We start from the raw sequence: 16,195 nt of genomic DNA, 5'->3' as shown, positions 1-16,195 counted from the left end.
TTGAAAGCCTACATTGATGGCCTTAAGCCAATGTGGATGCACTATGGGGTGACAATGATGTGTGATGGTTGGACCGGTCCCACTAGACAGCCTATCATCAATTTTATGTTGAATTGTGATGGGAGGACGGTGTTCCTCAGTCCGTTGATGCATCCGGTCACAAGAAGGATGCAAAATACATATATGGGTTGTTGAAGAATGTGGTGAAAGAGGTTGGAGTCGAGCACGTGGTGCAAGTTGTGACCGATAATGGCGCCAATTTCAAGAAGGTCGGGATGAAGTTGATGGAGGATCCTGTATAAGCTCTTTTGGACTCCTTGTGCGGCACATTGTATTGATTTGATGCTAAAAGACATGGGGAAGTCAAATTTGTGAAGAATGTGGTTCAGCGGGCTCGAAATGTGACCACATTCGTATATAACCATGGATTTGCTTTGGATATGTTGAGGAGGACATGTGGTGGTGATTTGGTGAGGCCTCGGGGTCACAAGATTTGCCACAAATTGGATTTCCTTGAAGAGTTTTCAAAGAAGAAAGCCCAACTACGTGCTATGTTTGCATCTCAACACTGGTTTGCTTGGCCCCAATCGAATCACCGCAGGGAGAGCAAGACGGGCTACCATATCCAATGATAGCTTCGGGGCAAATCTAAGAGTTGTTATCAAGCTTCTAGACCCTGTGGTGACAATTCTTGAAGTTGGTAGATCAACAAAGGAAACCAACTTTACCACATATATGGGCTGCAGCTGAGATGATGAAGGAGATGGTTAAGAAAGTCTATCCTAGGGGCAACCAGAAATTCCTTAACATCATCCAAGAAAGGTGGAAAGGCAATGAAACATCCATTGCATTTGGCTGGTGAGTTGAAAGTTATTAAAATTTTCAAGTTATTACTTAAATACTTAATTGTTAATAACGTAATACTTATTATGTAGTTTTATAGTTTCTTACCATCTCATCTGTTGGCTTGTTTGATAGCCTATTATTTGAACCCCATGTACCACTACAAGAAAGAACTTGGGATGAGGACGATTTGATCCCAGTCCATGAAGTATGGAAAGGTTGGAACCGGATGCGACAAAACAAGCATTAATTAATAATGAGGTAAGACTGTAAGTTGTGACTTGTGAGATGACTAGTAGTATAGTACTTAAGAATTAGGCTAAATACTTGTTTCTTATTACTAACTTTGTAATTATTTATCGCAGCTTAAAGGCTTTTAGAGATGCTATCGGTAGCTACGGTCACTCACCGCTATTCAAAGCTAGGGAGAACACCACTCCCGGTTAGTCACTTAGTCGGGCTTAGTCTAAGTCTTAGATGCTCAATTTGAGTTTTTGACACAATTTATTTTTACTATTATTAATTAGGTTGGTTATGTTTCTTGCAGCTGAGTGGTGGCTGCAATACGGGTTAGACTCAGTACTTGATTAAGATTGCAAGCTAGAGTGCTCTCCCGTACATCTTCGCACCGCTCAGCGTAATCGAGCACATTCAATCTGATACATTCTAAGAGCGGAACCGTTGGGGGTGAAGCGGCTGGAGGATCTTGTATATGTTCATTATAATATGAGGTTGAGAGAGGAGCACATTAGGTTAGGTCAAGAGCAAGGTAATGGGGACAAGATTGAGTTGCTGACATCTTTGCCATAGATGATGAGAGGAGGAGTACCCCTATTTGAGTGGGTCAGCCATTATTGGATGAGCGGAGGTCACCCGTCAAATTCACGAGAGATGGAGCTGATGTTAATGAGTTCTTGCCACAGAGGGAGAGTGCACACCGAGCCTAACCGTCCTTTGTACCACACCCCGTGCATCCAAGGTCGTGAGGATAATATTATATGGTCGATGATGATGATGATATTACTCACCCACCCGCTAGTCGGCACAGGATGATGCACGATGATGATGATGATGGACTTGGTAGTGGCCCTAGGGGAATGACGGGAGTGATGATGATGATGATGATAATGATGGTGGTGGTGGTATGATGATGATGGTGGTGACGCCACTGATCAGATTCACAACCACCACAGAGAGACCACCACCAGAGCCAGCAGCTGAGAGTCGGGACATGGAGGGCCATTAAGATTCACGGGGAGAGTCAATTCACCCATGCTACCTGGATGTCACCACGGTGCGTCGTAGTTCCACTTCTAAGGGAAGGGAAAGGACACCATGACATGGGTTGGGATGACACTTCATCGACGGGTCTTACAATCCCATTGAAGTGAATAGCTTCAGCTCCATAGGATCTATGAGTCTAGATGAGTCAAGAGGCTCCACCGTCGATACCGGATACCGCAACACTGATCCCCACTGCATAGAGCGGTGCCGCATCTTCTTGGCTTATAGTAGGCATCTTATGTCTGTTTCCTCGATTATGAGGACATACGAGGGAAGTGGAACGTAGGATGTATTATCCAACCCGATGGGAGGACTTTGCATGGGTGCAACTTATACATCGATTCCCGATGTTAGCAGATCTTCGGGTGCAACCCCAACCCATACCCCCGAGATTCACAAGAAGGACTTCCCTATCCTTATTGTGCATTCCCTCGAGTATCTTATGCATGTTGATGACCACCTATAGAGCGCAGCTTTCGACACCTGACAACCATAGGCATCACATGTCTGGGTGTCTTGTCCTTGGAGGGATGTCACGCACGACTACTCAGTCACGGATGGATCCCAGCACTCCTATTGCCCGACTTGTGAGTTTACTTCCCATTTTATTTTTATTACTAGTTACATTGTATCCGATGTTTAGAGTTTTTTGATATTTCAATTGAACTTAAAAGTTGAGTTGAGCTTGAGTTAATATGTTCATGTTGAATGTTATGCTTATTTGCTTAAGTATAGTTAACTTTATTGTGTACTTCTCGTCATCTTTACATTAATGTTATGTAATTTAAAAGACATATTTACATTGATTTTTTTACTAAAATGCATTGCCATGTGTTCTTTATACACTAATTAGCTTAAATACAATCCCACCCCAAAATAGTTCTAAAACCCTCCTGTGTCAACTCAATCCCTGTTTCCTCAATTTCCCAAGTTTCCACCTAAGTTTCCCATTTCACCCGCGAAACTTGAGTTTCCCCCCCCCCCCCCCCCCCCCCCCCCCCCCCCCCCCCCCCCCCCCCCCCCCCCCCCCCCCCCCCCCCCCCCCCCCCCCCCCCCCCCCCCCCCCCCCCCCCCCCCCCCCCCCCCCCCCCCCCCCCCCCCCCCCCACCTCTCCTTTACCCTACGCCTTCCCTACTCCCTTCCCTCTATCTTTTGGCCCGCCCACCCCCTTTTCTTACTTGTGGCAGATCTGAGAAACAGAAAAGAAAGAAGAAAAAAGAAAGGAAAAAGAAAAGAAAGAGAAAGAGAAAAAAGAGAGGAAAAGATCCAGGAAAGATTGCCCAAGATCCATTCCCAAAACCCTAAAATTTCCCACCTTTGGATTCATCCCCTCAATCTACTCTAGACCTTACCCAATCATCCAAATTATCTCATTCTTCTTTTCCATCAACCCTAGGGTGATTTTGGATATCTCAAAAATCATTTCATAAGAATTTGGATAAAACCCTAACTCTTCCAAATCCAACCCATATCAAAATTAGTCATTCCTTTCTCTAGGATCTTTCTATTAAACTTTAGAGATCCAAAAGCATCTCAAAACTTTCCCATAATATATCACCATTATTGCTGGAAGATTTTAGATGAATCCTTAATTCTAGGGAAATTATTCTAGAAACCTAAACTTCAGAGATCCAAAAGCATCCCAAAACTTTCCCATAATATTTTACCATTATTGCTGGAAGATTTTAGATGAATCCTTAATTCTAGGGAAATTATTCTAGAAACCCTAACCCTAGAATCGTGTTCACATAACTAGGGTTAGGGTTTCTAGAGGAAGAAGATGAAGTGCAGAATAAGGGGAGGGGAGGGGTGTGATCCTAATGGAGGAGGGATAGGGTGAGAGGGGTAGGGGATGTAGGGCTTTTGCTGATGGGGGAGGGCTGCAGTGCCGCAAGAAAGAGGGAGGGAAAGGGGGACTGTTGGACAAGGCTGGGAGAAGGGATTAGGGTGGGGGAAGGGTAGGGGACGATGCTTAATTGGTTTGGTCTAACTCCTCTTGAAGATCTTCAAACAACTTTAGAGACTCCAAGGCTGCCACAAGATTGAAGAAGGTGGACAGAAACTGAAATTGCAGAAAATTATAGAACTCAAATAACCCAGAAAGTTATCACTATTCATTCAATTAATCATCAACTCATTTGTTAAGATTTTTTTTTTTTTTTTTTTTTTTTTGGGGGGGGGGGTGGATCTTTTTATAGCCTTACATTGAAGGGAATTAAGGTAGGACTCAGAGAAGAAAACCAACTTGAATTCAACTTAGGAAATCCAATTTGGATTAGAATTCCCTATTACAACTACACTTGACTTTCTAAACTAGAAAAGGACTCTTAAGTAAGAGTTCCTAAACACATACAACTTGCAAAACCAACAAAAAAAAAAAAACCCAAAAACCTTTAAAAAAAAAAAAAAATTTTTAAAAAATACAAAAAAAAAAAACTTAAAAAAAAAAAAAAAGGGGAAAGGACCCCAAAAATTAAGAGGAATCAAACTAGACCACCTTGACCTCGAGGGGAGGTGGTAAAATAACCAAAAAAACCCAAGGGTAATTCGACCAGCTCTTGGTGCTACATGATTATGGGCTGAATTTGGACCTAAAATATGAAGTGCCCTATAGTTGCCAATCCTAGTTACATCAAACAACAACAAGAAGAACCCTTGTCCCAACCAAATAGGGTCAGCTACAAGGTGCTTACCTTTCAATCAACTCTATTTGAGGCCATACTAGGTACAAGGCCTAAGTTATGCATATCCTTTCTCACCACTTCTCTTAAGGATATCTTAGGTCTACCCTACATCTTATAATTCCTTCAATCTGAATTAAATTGCTTCTTTTATACCGGGCATTTAAAGACCTCCATTGAACGTGGCCATGCCACCTCAATCGACTTTCTAATAGCTTATCATTTATCAAAGCTACTCTTAGACCAACTCTAGTATGATCATTCCTTATCTTATCTTCCTAGTTTTGCCAATCATCCATCATAGCATCCTCATTTTTGCTAGATTGAGTTTATCTGTATGATGCTTCTTAATGGACCAACACTTTACACCATACATCTTAGTTGGTCATACAACGGTCCTATAGAATTTTCCTTTGAGCTTTAAAAGAAAATGCCGATCACAGAAGACCCCAAACGCACTTCTCCACTTCATCCACCCTATTTTACTTATTTTGAAAACACATCATCTTCTATATCAGTTTTTTTTATATTTATAAATGAGACAAGATACCCAAAATAATCATCTTGTGGAATCTCCTTCTCACTAAATTTCACCACCTCATAACGCATCCATTCATGACCAAAGTTACACACCAGATTTCCATCTTTTTTCTACTTAATTTAAAGCCTATGATTCCAAAGTTGCTCTCCAAATAAACATAACTAAAGCCAAAACCAAAGTAAATGAATGTCCAGATATCATTGCTGCCCAATGGACAAGAGAAAGCAGATTCATGCACAGACAATTCAAAAACAGAATCACTGATCGACAACTTGTGACATTGGTGAATTATAGAAACAACAAGCAATCCAACTAGAGGTCACCATAGGGATCCTAATCTGTTTTAGTGAGCTTGAGTTCAGAATTTATGGGAATTTGGCACATTATACTAGGCTCTTAAATTTTTTAAGGTCTTTATTACACATATTTGAGGCTTGATGTTCAGATCCAAAAAATAAATAAAACCTGATAAACATGCTAATACAACCAGAGTCCATTCTCCTTTGCTAATTATTCTTGTACAATTTTGTGGGGAGTACAAGGAAATTGGCAACCCATAGGGTGAAAAAGGTGGGTATGTTATTTTCAGGTATTGGATTGAAATGAAGAACTTAGTGAGAAAATAGCATTGGTTGAGAGCAGAATTTTTCAGTATGAAGCATGAAGTATTGTCATCCAATATGATAGAATTTGTGAAAGGGTTTACTTAAGAAAATAAACTTGTCAACCATCCCAGTGTGACCATTTAGGTCTATTAACTAGATACAGGAATACACGCATTAAAAACAGATCCAATAGTTGTTGTTATACTCACCTTCCCCAGGACTGTACCATCTTCAGGACCAGTAATTGACGAATTCAAACAAGATGATAAAGGTGATTTCTGAATTTCATATTCATCATTGCTATCCCAGTCAAATTCGTCAATTTCACCACTTAGTGTACTGTCATCCTGTATAAATTAACATGCATTATGAAGCCGAAGTTTCAGGAATAAAATGATAAAACTTTCGTTTACTTATTGTTCACTACAATCGTCTATACTATTAATAAGAATAAAGAGAGAGAATCACCATTTCAATGGAACCTACTTCTACCCAATCAGTTGTTCCCAAACTGCTCAAGAAACAGGTGAAAGAAAAACAACAGAAATAAAATAGGCATCAGTATGAGACGAACTTGCAAAACTAATATAACTTCATGCGAATAGTGGACAAAATAAAATTGATTCACCATACACTTACAGCCTCCAGTGTCTCCTCTTTCAGTTCAACCTGTCAGTTCTCTTCTCCGGTAAATCACACTTTTTCATAATTCTTGGCCTTTAGAGATATTTATCAGTATCAAGTAAATAAGCTGTTCCAGAGGACCAGAAGTACGAGTCAATAGCTAGACTTGCGGTTAACACTTGATTAAAGTAACATACCTGGTATCTGCTTCACTTCTAACCTTTGCAATAATATCACTTCTCGCCACCGGAACTGTTTATTCCATCCAAGGTCGCCTCAATTAAGGCACACCGACAATAAAGGAGACTACTCTGAAGCAACTTGATTTAGGAACTCTGGAGAATTACTTGATACTTCTAATCGACAACCGTAAGACCAACGATCTTAACCAAAATACACAGAAATAGGACTAGTGATGTAATTGGGAAGACTGAACAAAATTAATTGGAAAAAGAAAAAGGTGCAGAAATACAAATTCAATTACTGCAGCGCAATGGAACAATTTGGACCAAACCGAAGTAGGTGAGAGAAAATTTTGTGAAACAAAACGAATCTACGGTGCTTTTTCCTCATAAAAAAGGGCTAAAGCCGCATAAATCTGATCGCAGTTAAGACCTTAAGACCTACCAAAAGATAATAATCCAGAGCGAGAAAATTTTGCAGCAGTTAAACAAACTGCAAAGTTCTCGGAAAAAGTCTGATGGAAGAGTGAGAGCAATAGATTTCACACTGGCGAGATTTTTCTTACATTGCAGATGAAACAGGTTCGTAGCGTCAGAGAATTTGATAATTGAATAGGAATTGAACCAGAAAGGGAAAGAAAGACACAACGAACCAATGAGTCAGAAATGAGAGGAGATGATGAAAGCCACATGCATGCACTGCACATGATGACTTCCAGAGAGTAGCGGCTCGCGAACACGAAAAGTTTATGCTTTTCTGAGGAAGAAGGCGAGTTGCAGGCGCAACTCTCACCGTCTCACCTCAACAGAGCAGATTCGGAAAGAAAAGAGGGAAATCTGCGTTACGATTTTAAAGAAGAAGCAAAAAAGCCTACAGGAGATGTTAAACCGGCAAAGATGAGCAAATCGACTTTAGGGTCAAAATAGTCATTTTCACACAGCCTCGTTCAGAGTCTTCAGACTACTTCAGAAACAGAATTACAACGTAGCGCGGGTTGGTACTTAAACGTAATTTATTGCCTTCTTTTTTTAGAATATCTCATTATTGCCATTTGTCGACCATATATTGGTTGTGGTGATTTTTCGTTTGTTCTCTATATCTGATTACCGCAGAGAATCCATTCCCAAGAGGTAAAACTAAAAAGTACAAGTACGTAATTTTATATTTACCAAGGATCAGACGGTCATTTGATATTTTTTGCAAATGTTTTTTTGTCCTGATTTCCGCTCTGAAATACAAACTTATTTTAACTTAAGGCAACTTTCTCTTTCTCATTATAATAATATTTTTTTCTTTTTTTTTTTTTTGATAGAAAATATTATTTTTTCCAATCAGGGGCAGAGATGATTTCAATATTAGCAATCCGGTCCACCAACTTAAGATTCTTGCAGCATTTCCGCCTGTAATAAATATATTTTTTGGATGGTAAACCTGAACCACCTGTGATAAATACTTTATTTGGTAACTCAAAGCTTTTCTTTCCTTTATTCTTTTGGAAAAAGTGCTCGAAGTGTCAAAGCTTCAAATGATCTAAAAGTGTTCAACCCAGGAAAAGATGGTCCAATCAACTAATTGGACCGGAATCGTACTATAAATAGCTATATTAACGGGTTCAGAAGTCGTGTTATACCGGTTCGGGTTGTCTTACCTAGAAGGGAGAGCCCACTTTTGTCAGAACGACTTGAAGTTTTTGGATTTCCCAAACTAACCTCACAGAGTCACAGTTACGTTAGATATGATTTATCCGGGGATGTCCGTCCGTCTCGTGACTCGGGTACAGCGCGCCAGCTTCAACGATTCTCTGAGCTCATCGTACGAAGTTCTACAGTAACGTACATGTTTGACTGCTATCAATTTTTCCCAATAAAGCTTTCGAAAAGCGCACCATTGCTCTGTTCTTTCCTTTTGGGAAATTTTTGGGTCGTGTTTGAGTGTTGCGCATTACACGTGCAATGTTGTGCAGCCGTATAATCGAAATTTAATATCCACGTCCATTTAGCATAAATGTGTTTCAACACTTTTGAAAGATGGACAATTGAGATCTTACCGTATGCTGTGCATTAATTACGCAACACCTATGCATCATTTGAAATTTTCTGCCCCACCTCCTCGTGAGCATCTCATTATATTTTTAGCATAATTAATAAGAGTGGGGTCTACATCTGGATTTTAATAAATGAAAAAATTAATTAATTATACATGAATCACACTCTTTTTAATTCCAATGCCCTGCATACTCAGCCCTAGCTATGTTTCACTCATGAGGGAAACAATCTTGACTTCCACTCTTCGTCAGTCATCCTGAGGATCAACATCAGATCTTTGGACAAGGCTAAATATCGCTTCAACCTCTCTCCCCATTCATCGGTGATGACAATTGCCGACTCATCTTCGTCTACATCATCTTGAAGATTTTTCCGATATCTCACTTTGCTTTGGGGTTTTAACGGTGAATGATCTCTGTCATCGTGGGAATACGAACGGTAGACTCATCTTCTTTGGATCAAACACCTCCCTTCATTTTGCTTTGGGGCTTTAGCGGTGAATAATAAGGTCACTATCATCGTGAAACGATCGGTAGCTGATAAAATTTGATTTGAGTGGGTAAAAAGGAGAGAGAAAAGGGTTTCCTTGAGTGAGAGGGATGAATGGTTTAGACTTTTGAAAAAGGAAATGGTGGATTCAATTTATCGATAGATGAAAATTTAGATTTTGGTGAGTACGTAGAAAAAGAAAAAGGTTTACGTTGAAATGAGAGGAGATGAATGGTTTAGACTTTTGAAGCAGAGGAAATGAGGATTCAATTATCTTTAATTTAGAAGATGGGGGAACAAAAGCCCAAGAATAACGCAGCTAAGAATTCAGGAGGGTACTTATCAAAGAAATTCAAAAAACCCAAAATAGTTGTATGGATGAAATCAAATGGGTAGATTAACATAAATTGATGGGAGTTCCTTGGCATCTTAAAGAAGTGAATGTAAATGGAAGATCAACTTTTTAAGCTTGTTTCTTTTCTTTTTTGTTGGTGAAAAAATGGGTATGTTGGGAGTTAATAATTAAAGATACATTGAGGTTTTAGACTAGATTGGTGTTGGTTGAATTTTGGTAATAGGCATTATTTTAATTAAAAAAAGTAATTTAGTAGTTTAATGGTTTTACTAACGGAATGGACTAGTGTGTTTAATAAATGGGATGCCTGTGTTTTTCAAACATAAATTGGGGTGTCAGTACATTAAAGCCTTCATTTTGGGGTGTCAGTGCAATTTGCTCTTATATTTTTTCATAATATAATAGGAGTGGGGTCTACATCTGGATTTTAATAAATGAAAAAGTTAATCAATTGTACATGAATCCCACTCCTATTGTATGATAGAGCACTATATGTTTCCTCATGAGGGAGACAATCCGACTTCCTCTCAGTTCCCGTAAAATTAATATCATATTTTAAAGGGTAAATATCGCTTACTTCCCCTCTTAGCTGAACAAATAGCACTTAGACCCCTCTTAGTTGGATAATGTCACTTACCTCCTCTCTTACCTAACAAATATATCAAACACATTTTCTCTATTAGTTTTCCTGGTTAAATTTAATTTTTACCTTTAAATTTTGGGATAATTGTTATTGCTCCCTTGTATTCTGATTTTATTACTACTTTATCCCCTCTACTTTTTAAAATTGCTAATCCAACCTTTAACTTTGTCTAAAATTACTAATGCCCCCTCCCGTTAAGCTAAGTTAGTTTACTGATGATGTGGCATCTATATATTTTTTTCAAAAACCAAAAATAACCCTACTATTATCTCTTTACTTATTTACTCTTTTGCAAGTTATAATATTATCCTTAATTAACTATGGAGAAAAATTAACTTTAAATTAAAATTTCTTTTCTAAAAAGAAACTACCAAATAAATAAAATATTTGATTTTTCTTTTCTAAAAAGAATTCGCCGAATAAAGGAAATATGTGATTAAATAAAACTTAAAATAGAAACTAAAATATTAGGAAATATCAATTGTAATTCAAAGTTGAAATTTGAAAATCTCCTAATATATGCTAACCATTGTACAAAGTGTGTGGTTCCACCAAAGCCAAAAATTTATTGTAAAATATAAGATTTTAAGGATATAATTGACATTCAATATAATTTCTAAAAATGAGGTTAATGTCTTTTTTTGTAAGTTATTAATTTTAATGAAGGGCAAAATAGATATTACATATTTGATGTTAACAACCACTTAACACCGTTAGAAGTGAGGGGGACAATAGTAATTTCATAAAGAAAGAGGTTTGATTAGTAATAAAACCAAAGTACAAGGGGAAAATAGTAATTATCCCTTCAATTTTTTCTAAAATCCCAACTACCCTAATAAAAATATTTTTTTAGTTTAAATACTAAATTACCGTATCATTTTAGCAGTTAAAATACTAAATTATTCTCAATTAAAATAATTATTAAAAACCAATATTTCATAGTTAAAATTCAAATTATCTTTAATTATTCAAATCTCAATGTATCTCTTTTTTATTTTTTTATTTTATCAAATAACTAAAAAAACACATTCAATTTATATTTAAAACATCTTGGCCCAAAACACCCTTAATTAACTTCAATTCTTTAATTTAAATGTTAAAAAATAGAAGAAAGAATCAATGCTTCATCTTCTCAATTTAAATTGCATTTTAATATCAAGTAGTATGTGTTTTGATAAAAAAATAAAAAAAAAAGAGGATATGTTGGGGTTTAAATAATTAAAGATAATTTAGGTTTTAAATATAGTATTTTGGTTTTTAATAATTATTTTAATTGAAGATAATTTAGTATTTTAACTACTAGGGTGATTATCATAATTTAGGGTTTAAATTTAAAAAAAATGTTTTTAGCCAAGGGTAATTTGGGGTTTAAAAAAATATTTAATGGTAAAAATTAAATTTAATCGAAAAAGTTAACAGGGGATGGGGATAATATCAAATTAAGGGGGTCTAAGTGATATTTGTTCAGTTAAGAGGGGTGGTAAGTGATATTTACCCTATTTTTAAATTATCTGATTTATCAATTAGACCTCCAATAGGATAAAAATATATCAAATACTTCCTATCATCAAGAAAATCACGTTAAGTATTAATGTAAGTTAAATATTAAAAAAAAAAACATAATAACCCTAAACGAAAAAATTCTATGTTGGACTCATTTCTTCTTCTCCTTCCACCATCTACAACTTCATCTTTTTTCGGATTATAAATCCTTATAAAATTTTACATATAGGGTTCATTGATGGTATTTAAATTTATGATATAAGAATAATTAATATTAAAAATAAATAAATATAAACTAATGGTGTTAGTAATAGAGAGTTGGATTGAATAATTCAAGGGATGACATTAATATTAGGAATGTACCTTTGTCTAAGTGGAGGTATTCTATTCTTCCAATGATTTCATATGGATAAAGTTGTATCCACCATCAATGGAAATAATAAATAAATAAATAAATAAATAATGATTATCTACTTTTACCCAAAACAGTATATATTATTATTTTCCACCCATTTCATAAGAAAGTATTGCTCATCTATAATTGACCCATCTCAAGGAATGTTATTCTTTTCATTGTTGTACGAAATTAATAATGATACTCTGATTCAGGGCATAAAGACAGAAAGAGCTAATGAACTCTGCATTCACTTTGAACAAGTTTTTTCTTACATAATTTGAGATATGGTCAAATGCTATTGTCACATTCTTTCTTACATATTTTGATGTATTTGTTTTTTAGGTAAAAATATGTCTTTTGCATTTTTAACGTTACAAAGCACATATTCTACCATGATGGAGAGTAATTTGTCTTTTTTCACTAGTTGGATAGAGAGTTGTGATAATTTTTTTTCCCCGCTATTTTTTTCATATGATTCATTCAAGAGAAAAGGATAATTACCCTCAAAGCCAATATGCATGTTCTCTCTCAATTGAATTGTTTTATGAATTTATCATTTTTGCAAAGGAAAAATGATTTTTTTTAATTTACATAATTAAATTAATGACACGTGTCTATAGAGTCTTATATTTTCCAGAATTTATCTTAAAAAGATAAATTTATCTTTAGATTTGACACGTGTGATGATGAATTTATGAATTATATCTTTTACAACATTCAAGTGGGCACCGTCCAACAACATGTGTCCCTTATTTATTTCCAACCCTTGGATTATGATATCTTTAAATAACCTAACAACTTTGGTTCATTTGTTTTTCTTTTTCTTTTTTTAATTTTTAATTTTTAATTTTTTATGTGCACTTTGGTTCATCAATCAAACCAAATTATGAATAATCCAGTGTTAAAAATAGAGAGGGGACGCGTGGTAGTCATTGAGAGCTGGCTGGATAGTTGTTCACTTGGGCGTTATAGAGGATTTGAATCCTAAATCTAGCTCTGCGGGTTGAAAATTTTCTCTTAATGCGATAAAAGCCCCACCATCCGATATTATTGTGTATATCATGCATTATTGGTAGTTTATTTGTTATAATCTTCTAATTTAAAAAAGTATTTATTGTAATTTTCTATTTATAGGTAGTTATTTTATTTACTGTAATATTTTATTCTATGTAGCCCTTCTTTGCTCTTTGAGAGAGTTTTTTTTATCTCCCATTGTTGTATTTATATGCCATGATTTCTCAATAACATACACACCAATGTTCATCTAAATCTAAATTTAACATAGTATAGTCTAACATTTGATTCTATTTTCTTCCCCAAGGCAACTAATCTTCCGTCCCCAACTTCTACTTTAGCTATTGCTAACCCATATTCTCTTTATTTTCTTCATAATTTTGAATCTTAATCATAAACTTCTCCTAGTCTGAATCCTAAACCTAATCTCCATTCCTTATTCCAAATCAGTACACCTTACATCAAAACGCCCATTCTCCCTACGGCGTGACTAATGACCCAAAAAACTGTTGTCTAAATGCTAAACCTAAATCATTGAACACTAGGTCTTGTCCAAATCTTTCAAAGCCTAAATTCTAAACCCTAAACTCAAAATCCTAAGCCTCTTTATTTATTTATTTATTTTATTTATTCCTTTAAGCATGTATGCATTGTTGACCTTTTAGCAAAAAATACTTGTTTACTTCAGCTTCTTGATATATTTTTCACGTACTTTGGTTGTGCATCATCCAACATTTTTGTTCCATTGAAGGTTTGCTCATCTAAGCAACTTACTGATTTATTTACTACGTTCCTTGGTTGTGCATCATTCCATCATCTTCAGTCCAAGCTAAACATTCCTGATCTTCATGCCCACCTTGAGGGAGAGTGCTATCCAATATTATTGTATATATCTTGTATTTTTTGTAGTTTACTTGTTGTAATCTCCTAATTTATGTAAATCTCTTGTTGTAATCTTATATCCTAGGTAGTTCTCTTATTGTAATCATTTATTTTTAAGTAGTTCTTTTATTTACGGTAAAAAAAATTTATAAGTTGATCTATTTTCTTATGTAGAAAATTTATCGCACATTCTTGTATTTATATGCATTGATTTCTCAATAACATACACATCAATACTCAGCAAAATCTAAACTTAATATCATCTATTGGAAAACATGTTTTAAAGTAGTTGTGCAAATGTGCAATAGAATATCTTATGTTGGAGAATAAAGGAAGGTGATCCATGTCTATTTGTTGTCCAACCTTTTTTGATTTGGTCCCCCATTGTCCTAATACCCTTTCCATTTTGTTTCATAAATGAGCCTCGTGGGCTATCTTTTGGTCTTCTGAATTGTGACTTCTAAAAGTGTATGGTCTGAACCAACCATTGCGAGTTTGTGAGCATAAAGGCCACTAAAAAGTTACCCTTTTCATAAGAACACCTTTACCGCTCAATCTAGAGTTTGCTACCTAGCACCATCAGTTTATGTTTCATAGCATTAGGGATAGGGATGGGAGTTTACCAAAAAAGAATAGGAATGAGAGGCACAGGCGTGCAAATGGCTTTGAACCTGTAGAATATTTGGTGAGAAACCTGGGACCGATATTCTATCCATTTCCGATCCATTTCCCTGTAGAGGTGTGATATGTGTCACAACATCATATCAAAAGGTTGATTTCCATTTACAAGTCACAATATTTTCAATTTTTTGATGTGACTTGTAAATAGATTTCAACCATTTGATGTGATGTTGGAACACATGTCATACATCTATAAGGAAATAGATGGGATAAATTTCAAAAAACCTCTGTCCATCTTCAACAGTAGCATGGAATTCCAATAAAGTAGATTGCAAGCTAGACTCTATGGTTTATGTGATCGCCGGTGGTGATTGATACGTATAATTTACCAAATTGAATCAAATTGCCAAAACTCATGATTTTCCCCAAATCAGAAACCCCAAAAACAAATTGCATAACATATGAATGAACCAGACCAAAGACAACATATACAACATAAATGAACCCGCCGGTTCAACTGAACTGACTAACACATATGGAAATGACCAGATTACCCTTACAGTCTATATGATTAAAAATAACCTTGTTATTGGTTTCCCAAACCTGCCATGGTAAAGAAGACTGAATATTGTCAAAATCAGTTTTGCTTGGAACCTGTTTGAACCTATTAAACAAAAAGCTTAGCCACTGTTTAAAATCACTTCATTAAACTTCAAATGTACTAATTCTAATAGGAGATGAAACCCAAACAGTTGCAGCAAATGAAGAACAGTAAATGTAGTAATGTTCTAACATCTTCTTCTTCTCTGTTACACAAAAGACAGAAAGGGTTAGGTATTAAGAAAAGCTAAGAAATAAGCTGATCTGATGGAATGTTTTCCACGTTTGAAACCAATCAAATCATTTTCTCCATTTGGCAGGGTTAGGTTTGCCATTGGCTTTTGGCAGGCTAACAGCACACCTATTCATAAGTTTAGGTATTAGAAAGTGACTGGTGTCTTTTATTATTTCAAAGAACGAGAGAGACAGGATACAAGTTGGGCATTCTTTGTTTTCTTTATTTTCACATTCTCTACCAAAAATCAAACAAAAATTTTCATTAAAAACCAAAATAAAGGGATATATACTTGATGTAATACATGTACTTGCTACAGTGGTGGCATTTCATTTCCTTATATACTACTTCTAAGTTCTAACATCTACTTTTAATAGCATAACTTCTTTTTCAAAAGAAAAAAAAACTTTTAATAGGATGAGAGATTCAACAATTCATCTTCGCCTTTTGTTTTCCCAGTTTTTGCGTGCCTTAATAAATATAAGGCAGAGCTTCACCCCAAGTCCCTAGTTGGAGGTGGTGTTTTTTACCAGCTTAACTACCCCTTGGGATTTGCTTATTGTTTTTTCATTTTTATTTTCTTCACCTTTCTGCCACTAAACATCCACGTTTAGATTGTAACAAGATCCTCCAAAACTCTTGTTTTTCTG

At 35.8% G+C, this 16,195-nt stretch overlaps 1 protein-coding gene across 1 annotated transcript in view; it reads right to left on the bottom strand.

Annotated features, from left to right (window-relative positions):
- Positions 1-8,649, bottom strand: part of LOC149007053 (DNA (cytosine-5)-methyltransferase DRM2-like) — a 29,204-nt gene extending 20,555 nt beyond the window's left edge. Inside the window, exons 1-4 of the mRNA XM_089167010.1 lie at positions 8,598-8,649; positions 6,776-6,830; positions 6,423-6,465; positions 6,164-6,301 (exon numbers count right to left, since the gene is read on the bottom strand). Of these exons, the coding sequence (XP_089023136.1) occupies positions 6,164-6,301; positions 6,423-6,465; positions 6,776-6,830; positions 8,598-8,649 (288 nt within the window). The remainder of the gene's footprint in view (positions 1-6,163; positions 6,302-6,422; positions 6,466-6,775; positions 6,831-8,597) is intronic.
- Positions 8,650-16,195: the final 7,546 nt, after the last annotated feature.

The sequence above is a fragment of the Hakea prostrata genome, chromosome 8, assembly GCF_041222555.1.
Source record: "Hakea prostrata isolate BN-2017 chromosome 8, UWA_Hpros_2, whole genome shotgun sequence".
Taxonomy (NCBI): Eukaryota; Viridiplantae; Streptophyta; class Magnoliopsida; order Proteales; family Proteaceae; genus Hakea; species Hakea prostrata.
This window is presented reverse-complemented; position numbering and strand designations above follow the sequence as displayed.